We start from the raw sequence: 27,801 nt of genomic DNA on the forward strand, positions 1-27,801 counted from the left end.
TACTTTCTTTTATCTATACTTAAAGTTCCAGTATTCAGAACTTTCTCCATGGCATGCATAATTTTATGAAATTCTATCATATCACTTCATTTGCCTTTTCTCCAAACTAAACGTTCCCAAGCATTACAACGTTTCCTCATCAGGGAGTCACTCCTGGATCATTTTTTATTATGATATTGGCATCTTGATTTTCAGTTCCTTTCATAATGATCCCTAGCATAGCCTCCACTGTATATATCTCTCCATTCAGAGAATTGCCCGTTTATTCTTACTCTCTGCTTCTTGCTACTTAATCGATTCCTGGTCCACAAGATGACCTCTCCTCTTATTCCATGACTACTAAACTTACTCAGGAGTCTTTGGTGAGGTAACTTGTCAAAAGCGTTTGGAAAATCAAGAAAAGTATGTCAACCAGGTCACATCTGTCTATATGCTTGTTAACACTCTAAAAAACAACAACACCCCAATAGGTTTGTGAGACAGGACTTGCCTTTGCAGAAGCCATATTGGCTCTGCTTCACGAAGCCTTGTTCTGCTTGGTTACTTTATCTTTAACAATACTTTCCCATCAGTTTCCCCAGGACAGATGTTAAGCTAACTTGCCTGTAATTTCCAGGATCACACCCAGAACCAGTTTTTTTTTAAAAGAAAAATAATTACATGTTTCATTGGCTACTTTAAAGTCCTCATGTATGCAGGACAGGCTGATTTGGGACAAGTTACGTATTTTTGTTAGAAAATCAGCAATCCCACATTTGAGCTGTTTGCAAATTGTTAGGTGGATGCCATCTGAGCCTGGAGATTTGTCAACTGACTCTCTCCCTCAGTTCCTCCTTTCCGCAAACATTTGTTCAGGCACTGAGATCTGCATTGTATCTCCCACTGTGAAGACAGATGCAGATAATTCATTCAGCTTCTCCACAACCTGTTTCTTCTCCTTTAGCACACCTTTGACTTCCTTGTCATCCAAGGGTCCAGCCACTTCCCTAGATAGTTTCCTGCTACTAATGTGTTCAAAAAACTTTTTGTTTGTCTTACTATTTTTTAGCAATGTTCCCCTCAAATTCTTTTTTAGCATTCTGTCTGCTTGCATTTTTTGTGCGTGCCAAAGTTTATTCTCCATTTTGCTCTCTTCATTTGGGCAAGACTTACAACAACAAAAAGAATAAACTAAAAAATGTATTTATACACCGTGCAAATATGATTATACTTCACATCAAAATCTTTCATTGAGAACAAAAAAGCATAACCAAAAACTTTAATTGCTAGTATATTCATAAGTCACAGATACATCATTTGTACAGTTGCACTTTCTCTCTTGTACAAAGACTTTCTCCTGTTAGCAGTAAATACAAATAATGCCCAGTGGAATACTAATGTGGCCTTTAGTTTATTGTAAGTAATGTAGATTTACAGAGGAACAGCTAAACTTCAATTTGAGATATAAAGAGCCACAACAACTTTGAATGTGGATGCTTTGATAGAGCCCATGGAGTATGACTGAATAAGCTTAATAAAGATTAATTCCCTTGGAAGAAAGAACTCTTCTCTGAATAAATTACTTTCTCTATATTGAAATGTTAAACAGATCATTCTAGTACAAATTAAAACTGAACACTGAACACTGCATTGCTGATATTTCTAGATGATAATATTAAAAATAACTTGGGAGAATAGAAAAGTAATTCAAAAACTTAATACAAAAGGAAAAATACTTTTTTATAGATTACTGTGCTGTCATTCAATATGTGCAATTGTCCAGGAATTTAGTGGCAGTTCTGTGTACATTATAAAACTCTGGTGTGTGAACTGGGAATGGAATGAAACCACCATTTTCTTGTTTAGTCCTCCCAAGGCTTTTGCATTCTCTCAAAGGAGTCAACTGCAAGCTCTCCCAGCCTACCTAAATACAACGCAACCAAGCACACTCTACAGTTGATGTCACTACTAACCCAAAGGAGTCATGCAGCAACTGTTAGCATGCTCAAGTTAAAGGAACAACACAACTAAAGATAGCAAAGTGACTGATATTAGATAGCATGAGTACATTACTTCTTCCTAAATATCTAATTACTATCTCTAGCTGTGATGCAAGGTTTCCAGCACATGATCCAAAGCATGCTTTCATCTGTGCAATAGACAGAATAAAAACAGTACAACCATGTTATTAAATCTGACAATCCTTTCCGAATGGATACAAAAATGCAATTGCAAATATTCATCAGTTGCATTCTTGGCAGCATATTAGTAAATTTATGTAATATTTTTCAGCATACTGCTGTCTACATTTTAACAGTTCCATTCCAACATTTATGTTTATGGCAAATTAAAATGAACATTCATTCTCTTTTTTATTCTCAGTAAGATCATGTAGAACTAATGGCAATTAAACTTATTCCATATATCATCTGTATTTGTCTGGTCAACACAAAGAAATGCTCATTCAAATTTTGACACTGTACTGTTGAAATAATATTAACAACTGTAGGCAGTTGCAAATATTCCAGTGCTTTAGAAGGAGCTTTTCACTCCTTACATATCCTGCAAAAGAGACACATTGACTAGGATCTACGGTTGGCAAAGATTACTCAAGTTAGGATGAAACAGAGGAGCAGGGAAAATGTCACTAAAACAGCATGGGAAGGGCAGTGGCTGCAAAATGACTGATAGATTAAGGAGTTATCCAGAGTGGACTGTGAGCCTGGCTGGAATTGCTACTTTTAAGTGGTAAAGAGAATTGGAATATCTTTGGCTCAGCTCTTGTTGTAACCTGCACAGTGAAAAACTATCATATTAAAATCAAACTTGCAAAACACAGAATTGCTCCTCATAGCAACTGTGAAAACAACTAATGGTATTTTCAGTGAATACCAGTGGGCTAGCCATGTTAGGCTGTGTACAAATGTATGTAATTTCAGTAGTGAAGCTGCTGTGGAACACAGTCAGACACAACATTCTGTTCTGAACTGAGCCAACAGGGAAACCTGTTCTGCTAGGATGCAACAGAAGCTGGGTCTACATAATACTGATTGACTTGCTTCTGTGATGTCACAGATTACTTACAGTGGTACCTTGGTTTACGAACTTAATCCATTCCGGAAATCCATTCTTAAACCAAAGCGTTCTTAAACCAAGGCGTGCTTTCCCATAGCAGTGGGGGACTCAGTTTACAAAAGGAAGACACTCAACAGGAAGCAAAACATGTTCTGCTTCCAAGGCAAAGTTCACAAACCAAAACACCTACTTCTGGGTTTGCAGCATTCTTAATCCAAGTTGTTCATAAACTAAGCTTTTCTTAAACCAAGGTATCACTGTATTTCTTTTTTGCTTTAAAAACAGTGGGTGGAACCTAATTGGTGTCACTCTGTTGAAGGAGGGAGGAAACTTCCTGTGATTCCTCTTCCTCTCTGCAGACCTCTCCCATTTACTCCACAGCCTTGGAAACCCTATAGAGCAGCTGGGAGATTTCATGGGAGCTGCAGGAAAGAAGGAAGTGCCTAATATTGCCCCTTACCTTCTAATTACGATATATGTCTTCTGGCAGCAGAACACCGCCAATGGAATCTTTCTTTCTTTCCTTCCACTAAACTAACTTTGAAATTGATAAGGATATAAATGACATTTTAAACAATACAAGAGATATCCCATCTGAAGCTTTGGAGGAAGGGGGTGATGAATGCTAAACAAGCATTTGATTCAGAGTCAAGTACATCTGTTGCTTATGTAAACGCAGCAGAAACAACACTCAACACATGGAGAAAAAAACACATCCAGTCCAGATTCAAAGTACAACCATATGCAGTGATGAAAACAGAGCCCTAACACACTTTGAAGGAGGCATGGGGAACTTGTTGTTCTTGGACTGCAGCTCCCATAATCCCCGAACATTGACTTTACTAGCTGGGGCTGATGGGAGTTGGAGTCCAACAGAGCTTTTCCTGCAAAAAGCTTGGGGAACAGAGAGCTTCTAAGTGCAGGCTGGTGCCTGGAAAGAGCAGAGCAATGGGTAAGTGTGGATAAGCCCTCAGAGAAGGAGCTAGTCTTTCATTTCCCACTTCTGCATGTGCTGTTTCATATGCAAGATTCCCCTATTGCCAACTCCTTCCCCATGACTGCCCTTCTCTTACTTACGGAGAGCTGTGCTCAGAGTAGGCCTGTGAACATATGCACAAAACACAAGACTGAATGATGCCTTAACAAGTTTATTGTGGCATAAGCTTTTGTGAGCTAAAGTCCACTTCTCTAGATTCGCTTGGATGCTCTGTAAAAGTGAAGTACTGAAGGGGATTAGAGGATTTCATTGAATAAACGAAACACATGGCATAGAGCTAGACCTTATTCATGACCCAAGATAATTTGCTTTTGGAGGGTTGGTTTGCACACACCCTGAATGTGACGTTTATCTTACAATATCTACAGTTTTGTTCTGACCCTGATGCTAACCATGAAAAAAAAGACTCAGTGAATGTGCCTCAGTTATTGTGTGTCAACTATTAAAGTTAATGTACTGGCATACCTAAGAACATTGACTCTTAGGGTAATACAATGCAGCTCCAATCTAGCAAAACTATGATGGTGTTCAGCCAGTAAAGGTAAATGGACCCCTGACCATTAGGTCCAGTTGTGACCGACTCTGGGGTTGCGGCGCTCATCTTGCTTTATTGGCCGAGGGAGCTGGCGTTTGTCCGCAGACAGCTTCCGGGTCATGTGGCCAGCATGACTAAGCCGCTTCTGGCGAACCAGAGCAGCGCACGGAAACGCCGTTTACCTTCCCACCAGAGCGGTACCTATTTATCTACTTGCACTTTGATGTGCTTTCGAACTGCTAGGTTGGCAGGAGCAGGGACTGAGCAACGGGAGCTCACCCCGTCACGGGGATTCGAACCGCTGACCTTCTGATCAGCAAGTCCTAGGCTCTGTGGTTTAACCCACAGCGCCACCCGCGTCCCATGTTCAGCCGGTAGCATGAGCCAAAACAGGGCATATCCAGGTAGCAGCATTCAAACCTTTGTTCCCTCAAGCCCTCTTCCGAAAAGTACCATAAGCTGAGATCCCTGGGGGGATGGAATATTAATTTTCCTCCCATTGGAGTCAGTGGGAGAGGTGGGGAGGAATGTATAAAGGAAGAAGAAAGTGACCCCCCCCCAACTTTCTGCCATAGTCATAGCTCTGTGGCATGGCTTGTAGTGCTAACTCCACCATGCGATCTCCCACCATAATTTGCATTAAAGCACAAATAAATTGACATTTTCTTTCCAATATAGAGTTACAATATGGAGTTACTCTTCAGTGAAGAGTATCCAGCTGTTTATATAGAATTAACTATGTTTGTTTCAGTCATGCTTTTTAACCCAATCCTTAAGAGGGAAACTATCTCACTCCTTTCTCCTGGGCCGTGTCCAGAAAGTGGTGGTGGGGGATGAGTGTTCAGACCCCTGGGCTCTCACTTGTGGGGTGCCTCAGGGTTCCGTCCTCTCCCCCATGCTTTTTAATATCTATATGAAGCCGCTGGGAGAGATCATCAGGGGGTTTGGGCTGGGTGTTCATCAGTATGCAGATGACACCCAGCTCTACCTCTCCTTTAAATCAGAACCAGTGAAGGCGGTGAAGGTCCTGTGTGAGTGCCTGGAGGCTGTTGGAGGATGGATGGCAGCTAACAGATTGAGGTTGAATCCTGACAAGACAGAAGTACTGTTTTGGGGGGACAGGGGGCGGGCGGGTGTGGGGGATTCCCTGGTCCTGAATGGGGTAAGTGTGCCCCTGAAGGACCAGGTGCGCAGCCTGGGAGTCATTTTGGACTCACAGCTGTCCATGGAGGCACAGGTTAATTCTGTGTCCAGGGCAGCTATCTACCAGCTCCACCTGGTACGCAGGCTAAGACTGTCTTGCCAGAGTGGTGCATGCTCTAGTTATCTCCCACTTGGACTACTGCAACACGCTCTACGTGGGGCTACCTTTGAAGGTGACCCGGAAACTGCAATTAATCCAGAATGCGGCAGCTAGACTGGTGACTGGGAGTGGCCGCCGGGACCACATAACACCGGTTCTGAGAGATCTGCATTGGCTCCCAGTACGTTTCTGAGCACAATTCAAAGTGTTGGTGCTGACCTTTAAAGCCCTAAATGGCCTCGGTCCAGTATACCTGAAGGAGCGTCTCCACCCCCATCGTTCAGCCCGGACACTGAGATCCAGCGCCGAGGGCCTTCTGGCGGTTCCCTCATTGCGAGAAGCAAGGTTACAGGGAACCAGGCAGAGGGCCTTCTCGGTAGTGGCGCCTGCCCTATGGAACACCCTCCCAGCAGATGTCAAAGCAATAAACAACTATTTTACTTTTAAAAGTCATCTGAAGGCAGGCCTCTTTAGGGAAGTTTTTAATGTTTGATGCTGTACTGTTTTTTAATATTCAGTTGGAAGCCGCCCAGAGTGGCTGGGGAAACCCAGCCAGATGGGCGGGGTATAAATAAATAAATAATAATAATAATAATAATAATAATAATAATAATAATAATAATTACAATTAATGCCAGATAGTTGAATCTACATGCATGCCCAAGGGCTTCAAAGTTATCAAACCCTCAGGGTTATTAGTTATGTCCTGGAATACACAACATGTTACACAACTGCAAGAGGAATGGGAGAACTTTTGGCATCAACTTGCTTAGCTGTATTGTCTGGTGCAATATATTTTGGAAACCAATTTGAGGTTTGTTTGCTTTTACAATCAATATAAGTATATAAATTTTGTGAAGTAAATAAAAAAAGTTGAAACTGCTATTCATTTATTGTTTTTACTGATGCTTTAGTGATGCTGTCATGTGTGGTTTTTATATTTGTTATTATTGTTTCTGTTTTATTGTACTTTACTATATTTTTATTGCATTTGTTGACCTGAGAACATTTGTTGCAAAAGCAGGAAACAAATTCAACAAATAATGAACAGAAAAACTATAATGTCATTATCAACCAATAACAAGATAAATACAGAACATAAATTACAATAGTGCATCATTCAGCATAATACTCTTAAATATTGCCATCGACAGGCCTTCCGGTTGGAATGTAGTCATGAAAGCTGAAAATAAAACAATTTGTAACTGTCCTTTAAACTAGTTTTTCATAGTAGCAAACAGATCTCTTTGTTTGAACAAGTATCCATTTGCTGTGTACCCTAAGTCAATTGAAATGTGTTCAAAGCAGCTATCATTTCAAATACAGAGCTCCTTTTATGTTGGTGATAATAAACAACTTTAACAGAATAAAGCCAGAATTGGATTTGTTTACATAATGATGCTGTAGTCAGCATCAAATTTTAAAATAGAAGCTAATATAAAATTAGTCCTATAGGGTGCTTAAGAGTCGCTGCCCAGCAGTCGCCACACTGCAAAAGTTTCCTGGCCTTTGCAAAACCTACCATATTTTTCTGTGTATAAGATGATATTTTTTCCTTAGAAATAATAGGCAAAAATTCCGGGTTGTCTTATACATGGATAGCAGAGGTGGGACAGGCGACTGGTGGCAGCAGGCAGCAGGAGATTGGCAGCAGTGATTGGGTGTGTGATTGGTTGCTACAGCAAGGCCTGCTTACGATTGGCTGCAGCTGCAGCAATTGGACGTTGATTTACGGCAGTGGCGAGGCATGCATGCAGTCGGCTGTGGTTGTGTCAAGTGTGCAGGTGGGCTTGGGAAGCGAACGTACAATTAGTGGCAACGGTGATGCATGTGATTTGCACCGGCGGGCAGGCTGTAGAGAGATTGGCGGTGGTGACCCCCCCCCCAAAAAAGCTCAATAACTCTGGGCAATTTCCCCAAAATTTTAGTTGTGGTCCCCAAAAATAGTGGGGAAATATGGTATATACCATTTACAAATCCGGAAAAGAACATAGTATGGCTTCAAGCACCTGAAGTGTATTGGGTCTATTCAGCTTCTATTTCTACCAGCCATGAATAACCATTTCTACTATCTTCAATAGAAATAACTAGTATATTGCATCGGTAAGGCATGTCTGTTCAACAGTGGGGTCTCAAATTTCAGCAGCACCCTGTGTAACACTAAAATTTGGCACCCATGCCTCTTGTTTTCCATCTATCACATAGTTTCAGTGTCCTGATGTTCCATGTCCTATGCTACCAAACTGGTCTCACTCCCCTAAATCCGTCTCTGCGTTCAACATGCTGAATTACAATCTGGATTCTTATCACAAGCACATACCTGAAACCTGTTATTACATAGAAAGATTTGCAGCTTTCAAACTATTTTTTTGGGGAGGGACATATACTAGAGAGTCAGAGGTTTACTAATATATGGGTATTTATGTGCTGCATGAATTTGTTAAACATATTGCTAATTTACTAATCTGAAATGTAAAGTGGATTTTTTTAAAAAAGAGATTAATTATGGCCTCAGTATATCAACTGAACCAAACAAAACCATAGTTTAGAGTGTTTGGGCTCCTGGAGAGTACAGTAGATGTTCACTACTTTGCTCCTCCCTAGTCATTTTGCTGCTGAGCTGCACCAAACTGTGCTTTGGCTGAGCATGTTGTCTGAACCCAGATTCAAGGTTTACTTCTCTTCGGACAAATCAGAAGCTGCAACCATGGTTTCGCCTTTGCACAACACACTAAGCCAAACCCCAGTTTAGTGTAGTGCAGCAGGAAAACAACCATGGAGGACAAAAATGACCACAACCTCTGATCTGGGAGCTCACACATTTGCTTGTTCATGCTAAGCCATTGTTTGGCTTAACATTACATACAAATGAGAGCTATGTTTGTTTATTTCTGCTTTTATTGCTGTTTCTTACCTGCTTTTAATCTCGTTGAAGAAACAGATGTGACATAATTTTGGAAAATAAACTAAATTAACTGCACACACACACACACACACACACACACACGTAGACTTAACCTTAAGGCAATGATTTTACTCTTTGAAATGTTTATTTTCTATTGTAGAGTTCTCAAATTCCTTTGAACTCTTAAAAACAGAGTACAGAGCTAGACACCTTTTTCACAAGAAGTTGAATTTGATAGTTGATAAAATACAGTCAGCTTTAATGTATTAAAGTTTTACTGATAAAATTCAAAAACACAGAAGTATGAAAATGTATTTTGCATCAAGATCTAAGACCATATAAAAGAAAACCTATCCCCTACAGTGAAAGAGATAGAAATAATATTTTATGTTCTAGAAAAGAACATGAAATCTTTATTTTTATGTTAATATTATATGTTTGCTAATGTCATGAGAATATTATTAATGACAAATAGGAGTCAGTGCAGATAAAATATAAGTGAAATTTAAAATGAAATACATTCTCTGCATGGTCCATGACTTCCATGTTTTAAAACACGCTAATAAAATTCAGTTTTCACTTACTATCCCTATCTATTATGCTTGGTACATTACCACAAGCACTGAGTCACAATTTCCGCCTACATTTTTTTTAAAAAAATTAGGTAGAAACATGTATTTAGCAAATATAATTATCACCCACACATGTCTTCATTTCCTAAGTATCCCGTGGCTTAACTGGAATGGATGTTGAGAGAAGCACGTACAACAAGAGGAATGGCATCTCTTTTGCAATTAAAATTTAATTGCTCCCCAAATACAGCAGCTGAGAAACGACACTATAAATGCTCTTGCTGCATGGCCTCTGCATTCAGTGAATAACTGCTCCATCCAAAGCTCTGTGGGAATCATAAGCCCCAATTTGCCAAAGTGTGCTAGCTGTCAGACTAGCCTAGAACATTCAAGTCTGACTTCCTAGGTTGCCAGATGCTCCACTTTGAAGGAAGCTCCCCTTTGCCTTGCTCCTAAATATGACAGCTTGATAGATTATCATGGGTGCACATACTGTGTCCCATAGGATAGGTGTCAGAAACATCACATTTAACTCTGTGGAATTCTTAGCAATAAAACACAAGGAGGTGAGAAAGCAATCTATACTTAGCAGCCTCTTCTACACTATGGAATTTCAAACAGTACTGCACCCCAGTGTTTGTGCCTTTTTCTGGGGAAACCACTAAGACCAGCATTTGTGAGAACTTCTATTGTGTGCCAACAAAGGATCTGGGCACTCACATTAGTCATATTCTCCCATCAATCCCAGGACTATCTTGATGCATCCATCACAAACACAACCAGCAAGCTCTGTAAATCCATCCACCTACCCTCCTTCAATTGTGTTAACAGCAAACTGCCCCACCACTGCTGCTCTTCTACAAAGCTGGCCATTGGGGACTTGGGCAGGTGGAGGGAAGAAATGCTTGCCCCACCCCCCCACCCCCTTGCCATCAGGAATGGGTTAAAGCCCGCAACAGCTTCCAATAACAATTACAGACTTCAAATGCTAATGGGTTCCCATGTCTCTCAGACACTTTCTTCGGTTTAATTGTCTTAATAGTCAGCTCCAAGCATCACTATTTGGGGGGGGGGATTTCTTCTTCTAAGGGACATTAATTAGTTTTAAATGATGTTAAATACCATCCCTGCCGTTACAAGGGCTTCTATGGGATCTTTACAAGGAACAAGCAGTTGAGTAATTTAAAATCACTTTGTCGTCTTTATCCCCAGCTGCAGACTGAATATGGAGAAACACTGACCTGAAGGAAATCAACGGCAAGCCTTGCTCCCTTACTACTTTACCCTGCCACCCCTTCCCCCGATCTCCTCCCTGCAACCTTCATCCTCCTTTAGCTTAAAGGGAGTTGAGCTGCTCTCCCCCTGCCCCCATCCCTTAGGAGTATCCTTGGCAGCTCAGCAGTTTGAGCAGCTTCAGCTTTTCTTCTCCCACACCACTCAGCCTTGGCTGCCCTTAAAGAAAATCCTCACAGAACAACGTGTCAATTTTGCATTCCTTCACAAAGGCAACTTCTATTAGGGAGACTGGGAGCTTGGCTCTGCCTCCCCATAGACAGAGAGCTTTGTGACCATGTAGGAACCAGGGAGAGAGAAAACATTTCCTGCATTAAAATGCAACCTTCTACAGCACAGGGACTACGTTAGGGAATGTCAGCCTATCTAACTAGACCATTTTGAATTTTAATCACACACATCAAGTGTTTTCTGTATTTATAGCTTAGTTCAATGATGTTTCTACATTTGGTTGCCTCCATTCACATCATTCTCTGTAGCTTTCTGACCCTGGTGCTTGTTTCCTTAAGATTTTACTACATCCACATTCTCTCCTTTTTTTTGCACCTGTCCATGATCAGCCATGGTACAAAGGCATGCAGAAAGAAGTTATTGACAGCACAGTCCTATACTCAAAAGTTAAGTCCCATTGAGTTCACTGGGGCTTACTCCTGTATAAGTGTGTGTACAATTGTAGCCTGAATGAATTTCTAAGTGGCTCTTAGAAATGTATTGATAATAGATCTTTCATAGGTCAGCCAGCTATTTCTTTAAATAATTGCTTCTTCTTAACATAGCTTGCTGCTTAGTTATTTAATTAAAATGCAATCTCCAAATCATTCATATTTCTTTTTGAGACTATGGCTTCTTCTGGAACGTCTCTTGCCTAAAGGTTTTTTTTTTTTTAAGTAGCAGCTGGCCTCCTTGTGGACTTCTCTATATACCAGGAAGAGAACATGGTGGATGTCTCCAGTTTGTGTGCTTCCTAAAGTCTGATCTTACAAATCCTTATTGAAGCTCCATAATGGATGCTCCCTTATTTCAGAATACCTTGAAACAGATCTCACAAGGTGCCTTCTGATTATCCCCCACCCTTGGCCTCTGGGATTCTGGCCAACCTGGATCTTTGGAACTTTGTTCAGGTTACCCATATGCCTTTGGAAATATCTTCCTTGCAAAGCCAAAGCAACAGGATCACAGGTGAATAAGCATATGGTAGCTGGGTGGTTGCAGCGAGAAGAAAGATAATAACTTGGCTTCCCAACCTGTCACAATTATTCTTAGCAGGTCTGAAAACAAAACCAGAAGTCCTCAATAAAATATGAGCACTCTTTAATGGAAATCATAATAAAAAAAAACCCTGCACTTTTCTATCAGATTAAATAAGAAAAATTAAATCCTCCCTCTTGGAAAGAATCCAGAGGATGACTGTCTGTGGACCTTCAGATATCCTTTCATGCAGGCAGCTGGTGTGGAGTGCAACTCTGACAGACATATATATATATATATATCAGTTGAATCAAAAACAAGAAAGGGCTGTAGGACAGCTGAGCCTTCTTGAAGAGCACCTACCTTCCTTCGGTGGTCGCTTGGCTTCCCTGGTGAGATTGCAGACCTGGGTGGTTTGCAGCTCCTGTGTGAGGCAACCTTCCGTCTGCTCATTAAGGGGCAGCACTACATTATTGAGCAACACCAGGGAGTGGTCATCTCCCCCCCATTCTCCCAGGTGCTGAGGGCAGGTGCATTTTGTATACATGATCCCACAGGACTCTGTTCTCCCATTCTCAGATTTCAAGCAGCTCTCCAGCCAAGTGCATAATACGTGACAACCAAACTGGCTTGGGCTCACCTTGTTCAACACCAAAAATTCAAAGAAAGACTTTTGATCATCTTCCTTTTTGTATAATCCTATGAAGTCGAAGGGGTAGACCCGCCGAATCTGAATGAAATTCTTATCGTACTGCAGAAATACAAAAGCATTCTTGGAATCACAGAGTTGCATTATAGAATGGTTATTCTTTAAGAGATCCTTAATTTTCTCATGGGAAAAATGATCGAACTGATAAGCCAACAGTGAAAAGTTAGAGCAGCTGAAGTCCTTTTTGGAAAATTTCAGGTAAATACTATATTTGGTTGGATCTGGGTTTTCCAGCGTCCAAGTGCAGTTTGTAAAGTTTTTGGGAAACATTTCGCTTACAGAATACGATCCATAAATGACCCCCTTCACCAGCGTTGAACACCAGAAGTCTTGGGCAGCATTAAATCCAAACATAACCAGTAGATAGGTGGAAAATATATAAATCAGCAAATTACGAACAGCCTTCATCCTATGTCATTTGGCCTGTAGGAAAGGAGAGGAAAGAAATATGCAGGTCGGATGCTTCATGCAATGAAAATTAAACTCCTGCCAAAATTTCAGCCAGCTGTTTTCAATATTTCAGTTAGAATGTGCGTATCTTTTTCCTCTAAAGGAGGACTTCTTCGCCTTCTTTTTTATTTTTATTTTAAAAAGAGAATTATAATACAAGGAAATTTTGGATGCTGTGTGAACAGTGCCACCATGTGGCCAGTTTAGCTGTCAAATTCTCCATATCCAAATTTTCAAAAATAACATTTGCTACATTATTAATTGGAATGCCCCCTCCTGCTTAAAACATAGACAGTTTGGCAGCACATGACTCTCAACCCCAAATTAGGGTTCAATGGTCTTTGTCTGATAGCTCACAAGAGGAACAGTAATTGACTTTTAAGCTAAGGAACCTTTCTATATAACATTTTCATATACTGCCAGAGGAGGGGGATTGGGAGCAGCTGTTGTTACACAATGTATTTTCTATTACGTTTTAGAAATAATTGTGGTGAAGTAGAGTCATATTTTTTTAAAATGCACAAATTATTATTTGCTACAGATGGGGTACTATCTCCCATATGGCTGCATGCCATTGCGGTAGCATCCTGGTTATATTAAGATTTCATTTAAAAAGGAAACTCGGGAGGACATATCAAGATTGAGAAACACTGAAATATTGGAAGTGTTATCTTCAAAGGGAATATATCAGGTTGGACAGCAATAACTTTTTGCTAGCTATCAGCAGAGCTAAAATTTAGAATTCTGAATGCTACAATTTCTGTGTGATATACCCTCTTAGGATACACAAAGTCGATCTATAATATTTCACCCAAGATGGAGCTAGGCAGCATTTCTGTGCTAGAACTTCCCTCTGAAGCAGACCTGGATTATATGTCCTGGTTGTTCCTTGCCCTCTGTTGCTAACAGTTGTGTTTTCAAAATGTGTTGGTTAATGAAATCTACTGTCACCATTTCTCTTTACCAGCACCCTTTCTAAATATAGTAGTTATATTAGTCCTCTACCTGCAATCTTTACTTGCTCTTCTCTAATACAGGTGTAACTAAAGGAAGTGAGTCTTGGGTACATTTACCCACCTACGGAATAAATGCCATATAGCCCATTTTCAGCATTAATATTTATGAAGTTGTTTAGCCCTTAACAATTCTAGTTCTCTTTTGTAAGTGGTAGCTGATAAAAGTGACATTGAGGTAATGTTTTTAGTTGGCAACACTAACCTCTTCCATTGTTTGTCTGGAGGCAAACATAAAGAGTTACTGAGTTTTTGACACAGTCTCCCCTCTCTCTAGCTTTTTCATCTTCTCTCCGAATGACCAGGCATCTCCCACCCCCAATTGCGTAATGCTGAACAAATCGGAGGATTCAGTTCCCTCAAAGAGATTTTGTGCTTCCCAGATTATAAATTGCAGGCTCAGAACACTGAGAAGACAAAAACAGCAGTGGCTCTCTTTAAATGTGTAGTTTTAAAGGGAGAGAGGTTTCGGGAGGGGTAGAGGTATAGTTGTGGAAATCCCCCCCCCCCATTACCCAAACCATTCGATTTTTTCTTTGCTGAACATCACAAGCAAATGGCTTCTTTGCAAAACACACACATAACCACAACCACAGACTTGATAGGCCATTTCAAGGCTGCGAAGTGAACTTGCTATGGGTAAACACGGCAAATAATCATCTACTCTTTACAAATGTTGCTGGAGCACTTTACAGGCATTGCAGTTGTGCGCAGCATTGTTCAGGAGGTTCTAGGCACTGAAAGACAATTTAGCAGTAGAGCACTAAATTAGGAATTCCATCAGTGTGAGAAGAGCTGCCTCAAAATCTGAAGGGAATGTATTTGGTTTAAGATAATAAATGTCTGAGGAGGGCATGGGTGGGGGGCGGCGGGGGGAACAGCCAGGTAAGATTTTTTAAATACTATGGTCTGCAGTGCTAGGCTGCTTCCTATAAAGAAAAGACAGCATTTTGGCTTTCGCCCTCCTTCCTTTTCTTCTGAACAGGAAAGAGGCGATCCTCTGTCAACTACACAGGGCTCTCTTTTGGGTACACTGGAGAGGAGAGGATTTTGGGTGACGATGCAGCAAATGCCAACGACGAGAAGTTCATTTTCTAAGCAGGAGGCTCCGATGGAGGTTTTTTGGAGGTGAAGGGTGATACCTACTTTAGGGGAGGGGGGAAACAAAACTGTCCCCAAAAGATCTAAGACTCCTCGTCGAAATCTTTCCCACCGAAAAGCATCCTCGTCTTTTCCCACCCTCCTCGGTGACACTGTAGTTTAATCGAACCTAGACGGCGCCATCACTCCACGGATCTGCTCCGCCACGGAAGACCCACACACAGACTTCCCTTAAACTTCCCATTAACCTCAGGATCCCCCGCTTCCCTCTCCTTGCGAGAAAATCACCCCGATCGTGCGCTAGACCTCCCCGGGTCGAGCGGGAGAGCAGCCAATGCCTTGCCCAGTCGCCGAGGAGACTTCGCCAACTTTTTTCCAGGGGCGAGGAGGGAGCACTTGCGCGGAGGGGTCCCGCCAGGTGGTGCGTCGTGTCTCTCTCCCACCCCCCCCCCCACGGCTCCTGTCTCTCCTTCAGCCCCGAGATCCCTCTCCTCCCCTCTCCCGCCCCAGCCTTACCTTCCACTCCGAAAGCAGGCAGGCTATTTCTCTAAGAAGACCCCACCGCCACAGGCACACGTCCCAAAAGCAGGCATGGAGAGGTTCCCCTTCGGGCGGAAGCGCCGTTGCCCATTTTCCTCAGCGCGCATTCAAAAAACCAAAAGCCGAGGAGGAGGAAGAAGAAGAGGGCTGCTGAGGAGGAGGGAGAGAAGGGGAAGGGAAGGGAGGGAGGAAAAAAAAACCCCGCAGCAGAGAGAGGGGGAGGGAGGCTCAGCAGGGCCAAAGGATGGCTTCCCTCAGATCCACCAAATCCAACCACATATAAAAAGAAGGGGGAGGGCAGCCAAAGCCCCCGACCACAGGCTGCAGGAAAGAAGGGCGGGGGGGGGGCGGGTTGCAATGGACTTGGCTGGAAAGCAGAGGTTTTCTGGTGTTGTTTCACTTGGGAATAAAGTGTCTCAACCCAACAGCGGAGACAGACCCGGCGAAGGAGATGAGCCCAGAAAGCAAACTCCAAGAGATCCGGCTGCCCTAGTGCAGATTTGTTGGCGGGCTTTGGCTCTTGGCGGCTGTTGTCAGTCGGCTGGGTCTCCTTCTCTTTTCGCCGCCTTCCTCTTCTTCTTCTTCCTCCTCCTCTCCCTCCCTCCGGCTCTCCAGTACCTGAGGGAAGGACAGCGGCGGAGGTGGAGAGGTGGATGGGGATGGCTGTACAGTCTCTCCCTCGCAAGCTCTAGCCTCGGCCGAGGATGTCCAAGAGCTCCTTCGAGCGCGGAGGGGAGAGGAAGGAGTCCGCGAGAGAGCGAAGGGAAGGCGGCGAAGCTCGGAGGGAGCGCGGGAAGAGCGAGCCACGGTGAGTGTGGGTCTGTGTGTGTGTGTGTGTGGCGTGCGCGCGCGCCCCTCTCTGTGTGAAGGAAAGAGAATGGAGATGTGTGTGAGCTCCAGTGTGCGCGTGTGCGCTTTCCCCCCTCTCCTCTGTGTGTGTGTGTGTGTGAGGAAATGAGCGCGCGCGCGCTACTCCCTCGCGCTGTCTCCCGTGGCGAGTGCGCCCCGCGCTCGGCTGTCCGCGCGCGCGTTTGTGGCTCCACCACCTCGCTCCCTCCCACCCTTCCTTTCCCTCCGCCGACCGACAGCTCAGGCTCTGGGAGCGCAAGCACCGCGCGCTCCGCTCGACGTCCTCTCCGCGCCTTTCTCCGCCGTGTGCGCGTGCGCGAGGCAGGCTTCCCTCTCGGCTCCGGCAAGTGGGCCCGGCACGGCGGTGTGATTTCGCACGTCACAGCTACTCAACCCCAAGCACGTCTCTCTCCCCCCTCCCCTCCCCACAACAAGCCGGTCTTTTTCTGCGTCTGGGAGGTTTTTCCAGCTTCAGTTCCCACACGGCTGTGGCTGGCTGCGAGCGAAACTCGGAGGCTGGGGGAGAGAAGGGGGCGCGCGCGGGAGAGAAGAGCGAGAGCGCAGCCTTTGATTTCTCTCTCTCTCTCTCGGTCCTCTCACCCCCCCCCCACCTCCACCACCCGCCGCCTCCCTCCTTTCGCTCTTTGCTCCTAAAGCGTAAAGCCCTCTGTCGCAGCCCCAAGAGCTGTCAGTTCGCCACCGCGATGCAGATTTAAATGATCTGGCGCTCCGAGGGAAAACATCGCAGCTCTCAAAGTGCCGCCTTCCACTGTTGGGAACAATAGCAATTTCTTCCGCGAGGCTGCAATTAACACCTTGTTTGTTCTTTGCCCAAAATCTAGGGGGCTCTTGCTTAGGATTGTGGCAGCATTTTCATGGCTGGAGAGAGAGAGAGAGAGAGAGAGAGACTCAATCAGTCTGCAAATAGCAAGTGATAGTGACTCCGGAAGCCTGTGATTTCTGCTTCTTTCCCTACTCTCTCTTTTTTACCTAAGTTATCGTCTGTGGGAAGGGCGGGTGGATTTGAAGAGAGGGAATTGTTCCACTGATTTCTTGCCTGTCTTGTTCGCGGCGACAGGAATTCGCCTGCTTTAATTTCTGTGTCAGGATAGGGGGACGCCTGATGGCGTAAACATGTGATCAGTTGTTGTTGTTCTTATTGCTGTTGTATTTTTTAACATCTTTTATTTTTTTGCGCTGGGACATGTTTAAGACTGATGGCAGAAAACTGAATGGCCATGGAAAGTAAGATTAGCCCGTCCGGAATAATTTCTGGAAAAAGGAACGCAACTGAATGACAATAGGCATGAATAGTTTTTTAAAAAAATAATCAAAGAAACACACCAATGCATCAGAACTGCACTGCAGAAGAAAGGAAAGGCAGGTCAGCTGGTGTAACTGAGCCCTGGGTTTGTCAGTAGGGCTCAAGGAACCCAGAGGAACGCCACAAATATGTGCATGCTGTGGGGGTGTCTGTGGAACTGAGGAAAGAAGGAAAACTGCAATGAGTGGAGTTGCAAGGCACAAATATGAAGGACTGGTCTAATGTGCGGTGAGGAATGTGCATCAAGATGCAGTGTTGGTCTCCAGAGTCCAATGGCAGTCCAAGCCTGAATTATAGCCTCTGAAATGGAAACAATTTGAAAAGCAAAATGACAGCAGAATCACAGTGTCCAGAAAAAGGGTGGCTTGTGGGATGATATTGTCTAGGTGAGAATGATGGCATGGAATGATACTGTCCAGATTAAAGTGTCAGCGTAATGGCAGAGCAGATTGGTAGTGGAACGGGCATGGAGAGCAAGCTGACAGTAAAATGACAGTGTCCAGAGCACAGAGGTATAGCAGTGCCCAGCGTGACACAACAAAATGGGTATTCCCAAAGTGAAACGACGTTAGGCAGGCTCGGGCACCAGTATGGCCGGGACTGGGCAGTTCTCAAAATGGAATGACATTGGAACAGGAGAGGATTAGTGAGGCTAATGGAGGTAGAGTACAGCTGTTGAATAGAGAATGTTGAGGGGGGGATAAGCCGGAATAATAAGCAGCTTTTGTGGAGTCAGTGCAGTCACTCAGAAGCAGCTTTGGGAAATGGGTGAACAGTGGCAAGGAGCACATTGTGGTGAGTTGAATGAGAAAGTGGACATCACTGGCAGTACCATAGGTGGGTTGAGTGGCAAAAGGGAGAATGCGAAGAATAATATGAATGCCAAGGGACCAGATGGAAATGAAATTAGGATGTTGAATTGAAATCATGATGCTGAGCAATGGCTGAATTGTACCGGGCAGATGGAAGGGGTGCGGGAAGGAGTCTAAAGTCAGAGCAAACATCACACAAGATGACACTGAGGAGGACTCTAGGAATGGAAAAGATAAGTCTGCATTGGAATGGTAAGAATGGCAATGAGGAGGCAAAGAGTGTATTGGGAACGAATTGTAGACAATGTGGTGGCTATGTAGAACCATTTTGATGGTTAGTTTGGACTAGGGAAGAAATGCATAAACTCAGTCTTGGAGAACTTTGATGGGAGATGATTGAATGACAAAGTGTGTGGGATGGAATGATAAAACAGTGAGGGATTGCTGGACAGACCCATAATGGAATAATAGAAGTGTGATGGCACAAGTAGATTGATAAGGTTGAGTATCTGAAGGAGAAGACGAAGTAGTTTGGCTACTGGTTGTGTGGCCCAAGTAACTTGATTTTGTTGGACGAAGTAAAGGACAAGTTCATGGAAGAATGGGTGTGTGTATAAATGTTGGTGGGTTTATGCACACCCACTCAAGAATGAGGCAGAGTTGGTAGATATCCTTCACATAATGAAGTTACAAGCAGGCATAGCTGTCAATGGAAATTGTGACAGGCAGTGGTGGAAAAACCGTAACAATGACTATTGAGTCTTTCACAGGAAAGCAGGCCCTATGGAGCACATAAGAAATACATCCTGAGAGAATTACTGTGCCCATCCTTCTGTGAGTAAATGTGTGATGCACAAAGCAATATATGGTGCGAATTCTGCCAAGAACAACACATTCTGTTATCACTTCAGTCAAAGCTGCAGAACACTGACAGACCAAAACAAAGCACATAAGTAAGAACAAAATCTAAAATGGAATTCATTAATTCTATTAGTTATATTTTTATCCATCCCTTGTTCCAGGATCATGGTGATCTTCTTCTTCTCTGGCAATCACTCGTAGCTGAGTAAGATTGTCTTCCATAAACATGGTTTTAACAAGGAGTTAGTAAGTGACTGTGGAGGCCAATTCTCGACCCACACATCCTTCCACAGTGGGGACATTGGTTTCCTGCTGGGAGTTGATCACAGTGTGGATTTGCCAAGCGTGCCTTCCTCTTAGCACGTTTCTCCCTAGTGTCCTGAGTTCGAGTGTCTTCAAAGCCCATGACACCTTTGGTAAAGGCTGTTGTCCAATTGGAGTGCTCGCAGGCAAGTGTTTCCCAATTGTCAGTGTTTATACTACATTTTAAAAAATTTGCCTTGAGACAGTCTTTAAACCTCTTTTGTTGACCACCAGCATTACGCTTCCTATTTCTAAGTTTGGAATAAAGTAGTTGCTTTGGAAGACGATCAGGCATCTGCACAACATGACCAGTCCAACGAAGTTGATGTTGAAGAATCATTGCTTCAACACTGGTGATCTTGGATCTCAGGATAGAGCATTTGTGGTCTCCCCACATTTTAACCTTCCAACAATCCTGCAGGGTAGGTGAGGTTGAGGGCATCTACTGAGCTTCATGGCTGAATAAAAGTTTGAGCCCAATCTCCTTGGTTAGTGCTCAACATTATTTCCATACTCTGATTCCAGAGTATGGTATGAAGGCACATGTCATGGGCCAGCACCTTGCTGAAGTTTTTCTGAATCTCTGGATCTGATCCATGTGTGTATAAGAAACCATCTGGGTAACACGTGTATGCCACCTTGGGTTCCATGGTGTAAGAAAGGCAGGATATCAATGCATAAGAAAAGCAAAAACAGCATTACTTAACCACAGCAGAAGACCAAATGCAAACTCACATGAAGTGAGAGGATCTTTCTGAGGCCCGCTCATAACTATTGCATTAGGAACAGTAGTGCGATACCACAAAAAAATTATTCTCAATATTCCACAATTATTATATGCTGGACATTATACTTCTCCTTTGGGAGTTGGCATTGCACTGTGGTTTCTGCCATTATATCATGGACATTTCACTTGTCATGCCATTCATTGGCCATGGCCAACCTTTCTTTCTCCTTCAGCCTTCTAACCTTCACTCCTCCACATGTTTCGCCTTCCCATTTCTACTTTGAATAGCTCCCTAGGTCTACTGTTGCTCTCTTAAAGTTATTTCCCCTTTCTCTGCATCATTTTTGAAGCATGTATTTTAAAAGCCAGTTCACACTTGTCATTTGCTTTCTATTTCTTATTTGCTTTCAGTGATCATGCAGATGTATCCATTACTAGAAATGGGCATTCGGCCATCTATAATTTGTTTAGAATCTCCCTGTTTACATCCTTGCATTCAGTTTATTTCGGGCTGGATATTGTTAGGCAAACAATGAAGAAAAGTTTGGGTAGGAGGGCAGGGTTGGGGGAACAGTATGTAAATCTCTTGAAATTTAACAGCTTTTTGTTGAAGATCAACAAACATTTTTCCCACTCTGCTGCTCTCTGTTGTTGCTCTCTAGCTGAATTTCTCTCTCTCTCTCTCTCTCTCTCTCTCTCTCTCTCTCTCTCTCTCCCCCCCTCTCTCTCCCCCTCTCTCCCCTCTCCCCCCACACCCTGTGTGTGTGTTGAGCTATTCACCAGCCAGTGTTCTTCCTGGAGGGGGAAAGTGCATTGTAATTAAAGGTGGAGAAGTACATTGCTTTCTAACAAACACCACTCACTTAGCATGGGAATTGTTTTGTGGCACACACACAAACCTCTGCTAAATCCTGCAAAGGGAAGAGAACATTTAGAGAGGGCTTTGCTAAATCTGGCAATGTCACTCACTTCAAAGTTCATTTGGTTAGCTGCAGGATACATTTTTTGCTGATTGAAATTATGTCGGGGAAATATGCATTAACATTCCAGAGGGCGTGCAAGCCAATTATTTTTGTAATCATAAAGGTTTGGATTTTTAAAAAGGAGATTTTATTGTTGCAATTACACACTGCGTGAATTCTGATCTGTAGTGTTACTGATCATAACCACTTTTGACCCAAGGAACTAAATATGAGAACATTTATCATGTTTCCTCACTAGACATTATTTTGGAGTTACAAAAGTTGTAGGAGTCCAGCTGTATTGTTGCCCAGAAGAAGCCATAAATAAATAAAAGAAATAAAATAAAAAAACAGAACATCAACAAAGCCTACAACACTCCTAGCACACTGCCAAGCATTCCTCTGTTTCTTCCCATATTTAAAAGAGAGGGCAATATAACCCCTCTCAGAAAGGGAGGGATCTCAGGATAGTTTGCTCCTTGTACTATTATCAGGACAAAAGTGGTACAAAGTGTTTTGCAACCACACTGGGAAATTAAGAGGCAAGACACAAAGGCTGAGTAAACAGACATATATATTTATCCAACTCCAAACAGATCTGCATTATAGGGGAACTAAGGTGTGGGATCTAGTAACCAAACTGTGGGTGAGCCAGTGGTGCCAAGACCCCTTCCTCTATCCCCCTCCTTAAGCCCCACCTTTTTAGGTCAGTAGGAAGGCCTTTCTGCTTCACCCATTCCTGGGACCCTGCAACTCCAGACAGGTATCACCAGGTAGGTATCACAGGTTGGCCCCTAAGATGCTCCTTAACATTGTCATTGAGGCCCACAGCCCTGAAAACAGGGCTCAGGACTACATCTTCCCATTCCAAACTTTAACTAACTCATAACTTCCCACACCTACCTGCCAATATGGCTAATTAGTCATTTTGAAAACAGAAAAAAACCACTGGGCATTCTCCCTTGGAGTAGTTTTCCCAGGCAATTAGAGATTACATTGTGAATGTGATGATGTCACAACAATACGTAGCTGATTAGATTGCACTGCATGATGACATCACAAGGCCTTTGAGAGTGAGGGTACAGCTTTCTGGATCAGCACTGCTGTCACTATGAACAGGTAGGCATTTTCTCCACCTTTTGGGCAATTTCCAAGAAACATATGGGGGAAAAATTGGCCCACCTTGAGATATAGGTTGGAAAGAATGAGATTCTGGTGGAAAACAATTCTGACCAAGAAGTAATGGTCTTGGGATAAGTAGTAGCTGATATGCTGAGGGTGTAGTTGTCAGCGTAAGTAATGAACAATTGGGTAACTTAATGTGATACTAAAACTGTGGCAGAGATGAAAAACATCTAAATGGTCTCAGCTCTTCTTGGTTTTAGAGCATTAGAATATTGTAGTAAAATTTTTAATATATTGATACCTATGTTTTAACTGAATGTATTAAATATGTTATTAAGAAAAGAAAAGGAGTTGCTTTGTTTTTATTTTAATTTATTTATTACTCTGTTATCCCATACTTCCTGCTAAGAGTGAGCTCAGGGCTCCTATCAACCTAATATAACATAGCAATATAACTTTAAATCAACAATCAACCAGCCATCATTTATTTCATTTATTATTAATTGTTTACCTTTCTACCCACAGGAGCCCAAGGCAGCACAAAATGTCACAAAACATCATAAAAACAGTACCAGATGAAACATCTGGCGGATACCTAACATCCCTTATCCACTCAAAGGCCTGAACAAATAAAACAGCATTAAATTTCACCTGAACATAGTCAAAATGGGGGACAAGTTATTCACACTTGTAAAATTGGGCATCACTATGGAATATGCCTTAACTTATGTCACTGCTGAAAGGTTCCAGAAAAGGCACTCCATGTTTGACTCAGTTCTAATTTCTTACACTTCATGATAGGCTAAAAGCCTCACATGTCCTTTCTCTATTTTTAGGAATAGCAAATTGTCAGCTTAGCTGTCTTGCATAATATTTGAATCTGCCACCAGACCTCTAGGACTTCCTTCAGTGTAGAGCACTTCACTACTGCCATAATTCAGGAGAAGGGTGAAGACCTCTTATATTTGAAGTGTTGGCAATCTCATTATTTTGACAATCTTTAGAATAGATTGGTTTGTGGCATGTTGATTTGGCATCATGGCAAATTAATATTTGCAATGCAAGAAATAATAATGATTCAAGATGAATTTATATCCGTCCGATGACATGATGGGCCAGAAACATTCTAAGCTTCTTTTAATGATCTATTTAATTCAAGGCACTAACCAGTGACAGGCTGGTGCGACCTTTGCAAACTGCAGCAGCTGGCATGATTGCAAACATGGTGAGGTGTGCTTTAACAAAACATATAAGATATGACTATGCTAATGATGAGATATTGTCTGTTGCAAACCTCCAGATAACACAGCCGTGTAATTAACTTCTATAAAGAGGTCAGACCTGGAGGACTCTCTGTGAATTTCTGGGAGACTCTTCAGTGGAAATCAATTCGTGAAGATTAGGAACAAGTGGCACAGAGAAGGAAAAGAAAAATAAGAGTCACCTGCACTGTCAAGACATGATGTTGAGTAGAAATAACACTGGGGTTATGTACAGACCCTGAAGGGCGTATGACGAAGGGCCAGTTCATGGCAAAACAGATTCCACGCAGATTTGGAAAATGAGCAGACGTGGTTAGGCTCAACTAAGTAATTTAGATACTACGGTAAATGGATAGCTCAGTTGGATAGAGTGTGGTGTTGATAATGCCAAGGCTGCAGGTTCAATCCAGCTGCGTATTTCTGCATTGGTTGGGCTAGATGATCCTCAGAGTCGCTTCCAACTCTATGATTTTAATAGTTTATAACTTTCTCAAGTTCCTAATATTGAATCACAAGGTGGCTGGCAACTAAATGCTGCAATGTATTCTGGCTCCCTAGCAGAAATGCTACTCTCCAATATTACTGTCCTATGTTGGTTCCAGTCATACCACTACCAGAGTTGACTATTCAGAAAGGCTCTGTTAGGGCTCATCTAGACTTCTGATTGTCCACCACTTACTCACTCTTTGCCACTGCATCAGAGCAAAGGTCAACCAGGTTTTCCGCGCATTGATGTTTGTTCTGATTCAGCACTAAAGAATTTCCCGAGGCAAACGGCAAACTGCTTGGGTCTGTGCGGAGAAAGCACAAGCAAGTGGGCAACTGCTCAGGCCCATGCTTTCCAGGTGCAGAACAAGTGGAAGTGTGGATGAGCCTTTATTATCAGGCCACTCACCCACAAAGCACAGTCTAGACAAAGCAAAGCACTTTTTAGTTCTCTTGATTTCATGGTGTTCTTAGCAGGTATTCTTCCATTGAAATGGTCAGGACTTAAAAGTGTTTTAATTTTGGCTGGATTCTGTTGAAAACTTTCAACAACAACTATTATTATTATTATTATTATTATTATTATTATTATTATTATTATTACCCTGCCTATCTTGCTGGGTTTCCCCAGCCACTCTGGGCGGCTTACAACATATAAAAAAATTGTAAAACATTAGACATTAAAATTTTCCCGATACAGGGTTGCCTTCAGATGTCTTCTAAAAGTCAGATAGTTGTTTGTTTTCTTGACATCTGATGGGACGGAGCTCCACAGGGTGAATAATATTTTTTTTTTAAAAAAAAAAAACACCCCACTCCCACATCATTTATACTGGAATAACCAAAACTTAGCAGTTTGAGATACATTATTTCCATATGGAAACGAATTAGGTTGCCCACATTGTATGGAAATGGTCTTCACGTACTGGTGAAAGCCTTGTTTTGTATGCAGCAATAAGGTTGTTTTTGTTTTTTTAAAAAAAGCTTGGGGGGAATTGACAATCAGGATATTTTTCTTCCTGGCAACTTCTGCTCTTCTGTACAAACAGAGTCATCTCATTAAGCAGCCACACATTGCTCTACTGTTATCGTATTTAGGTTGGCACCTCCAGAGAAGTGTGACTCTAAGCCATTGCTAAATACAGAAGAAGATACAAAATGCAGAACTAAGAAGATGCATCTCACCACCATTCATTTGCATGTCATCAGGAACAAAACAATGAGCACAAGCCAATAAAAGTCCCATATATTTCAGCTGGAGAATGTTCAGCATATGCTTAGCTCAGACATTAAAATGCACAGGAATTAGGCTACATATGTTACCGGAGGGTAAACCTCAAGGATCCAGTGAAACCTGGGTGCTTTCACATGACTGTTTATTACAGACTTGGTGCTGCTCATACAGGCAACTTGCTTTGCGGTGTCATTCTCATAAAAATGCCACCCCATATTTCATTTCCCTATTTAATCTAGACTCACCATTTCTGCAGGATTCCCCCCTCCCCTTATTGCAATGTCTGGAAATCTGGATTAAATGGAAAAAGAACATGTTGACGATGATGTAATGTGGATGTTGCAAAAATACTTGCATGCACAAGCAGCACTGGGTCCACAATGAACTGCCATATAGAACTCCCTTACAACTGTGTAGAGACTCGTAGGAGTCAATAGGCTCAAGGAGACACAAGGGAAGCTGCAACACTCTCCTGGCTTCCAAACACTGTGGGAGGGGCCAGGCAGTGGGAGGATCTCTGTAGATCTCAAGGGCATCCTGATCAAATTTGCAAATGACACCAAACTGGGAGGGGTGGCTAACACCCCAGAGGACAGGATCACACTTCAAAACGACCTTTGCCAGATTAGAGAACTGGGCAAAAACAAACAAGATGAACTTTAACAGGGAGAAATGTAAAGTATTGCACTTGGGCAAACAAAATGAGAGGCACAAATACAAGATGGGTGACACCTGGCTTGAGAGCAGTACATGCGAAAAGGATCTAGGAGTCTTGGTTGACCACAAACTTGACATGAGCCAACAGTGTGACGCGGCAGCTAAAAAAGCCAATGCAATTATGGGCTGCATCAATAGGAGTATAGCATCTAGATGGGAAAGTAATAGTGCCACTGTATTCTGCTCTGGTCAGACCTCACCTGGAGTACTGTGTCCAGTTCTGGGCACCACAATTCAAGAAGGACACTGACAAACTGGAACGTGTCCAGAGGAGGGCAACCAAAATAGTCAAAGGCCTGGAAACGATGCCTTATGAGGAACAGCTAAGGGAGCTGGGCATGTTTAGCCTGAAGAAGAGGAGGTTAAGGGGTGATATGATAGCCATGTTCAAATATATAAAAGGATGTCACATAGAGGAGGGAGAAAGGTTGTTTTCTGCTGCTCCAGGGAAGCGGACACGGAGCAATGGATCCAAACTACAAGAAAGAAGATTCCACCTAAACATTAGGAAGAACTTCCTGACAGTAAGAGCTGTTCAACAGTGGAATTTGCTGCCAAGGAGTGTGGTGGAGTCTCCTACTTTGGAGGTCTTTAAGCAGAGGCTTGACAACCATATGACAGGAGTGCTCTGATGGTGTTTCCTGCTTGGCAGGGGGTTGGACTCGATGGCCCTTGTGGTCTATTCAAACTCTATGATTCTATGATTCTAGATGCTGGTGCAGCAAGACCTTCCTATTAGCTCCATCACTGCACCTATGCATGCCAAGCTTCTTGCTGCCTTGTCCAGCTCCCAGTAAGCAAGAGCAATGCATGGTGTTCAGAAGCCAGGACAACAGCATAGCCCCACCTTTGCTACCCTGACAACTGTTAATGCATAGGGTATAGTGGATATAATTTTTGAGGTAGGCACAACCCTCCTTGAACTTGCCCTTACTTGTTTGGGATTTGCATCCCCTACTAGTTCTCAGTGAGTTTTCCTTCACTAAGTTGCAGCAGGTAACAATATGTGTCTGCCATGTGTGCATCAATGTTTGCCACTGTGAATTATTAGGGGGAAACATACAACTATATTATAGGTTCTATCAAAATAAACATGCTATGGACACTTTCTTGAGGCCACACCCAAACATGTATTTTTGGCACATGTGCCTCCCTGTCTTTAGAGCTGCATGTCTCTCTTTCTTTTATGATAAGGCACTTGTTAGGATAGTCACTAAACCAACACAAATTAAGGGTTAATCAAACAGGCAGAGGGATATCACAAAACATTTCCTTGGGTAGTTATTTCCTAGCCAATCAAAGAAGGCTCTCCACATTTCACACAAACTCTTTTCAAAGCTTTTTTTTTTTAATCAGCAAGGAAATTTATTTTCATCTTCCTTTAAATAGCTTTTTAAATTATTGATCACAAGTAGTTGAATATATACAAGTGGAATACACCAAGTGGGTTCTCTATTCCCCCCTTTTTAAATGACTTTT

The 27,801-nt window shown here is 42.7% G+C and overlaps 1 protein-coding gene across 5 annotated transcripts in view; it reads right to left on the reverse strand.

Annotated features, from left to right (window-relative positions):
• ADGRB3 (adhesion G protein-coupled receptor B3) overlaps positions 1-16,861 on the reverse strand; it is a 458,060-nt gene extending 441,199 nt beyond the window's left edge. For 2 of the 5 annotated variants that reach the window (XM_082218224.1, XM_082218222.1), the window contains exons 1-2: positions 15,637-16,857; positions 12,211-12,979 (exon numbers count right to left, since the gene is read on the reverse strand). In XM_082218224.1, coding sequence (XP_082074350.1) covers positions 12,211-12,964 — 754 coding nt within the window. In that variant the 5' untranslated portion in view covers positions 12,965-12,979; positions 15,637-16,857. Of the gene's footprint in view, positions 1-12,210; positions 12,980-15,636 lie in introns of all 5 variants that reach the window. The other 3 variants (XM_082218223.1, XM_082218225.1, XM_082218226.1) reach the window with 3 other exon arrangements.
• Positions 16,862-27,801: the final 10,940 nt, after the last annotated feature.

This window comes from Podarcis vaucheri, assembly GCF_965113315.1.
Source record: "Podarcis vaucheri genome assembly, chromosome: 3".
Lineage (NCBI taxonomy): Eukaryota > Metazoa > Chordata > Lepidosauria > Squamata > Lacertidae > Podarcis > Podarcis vaucheri.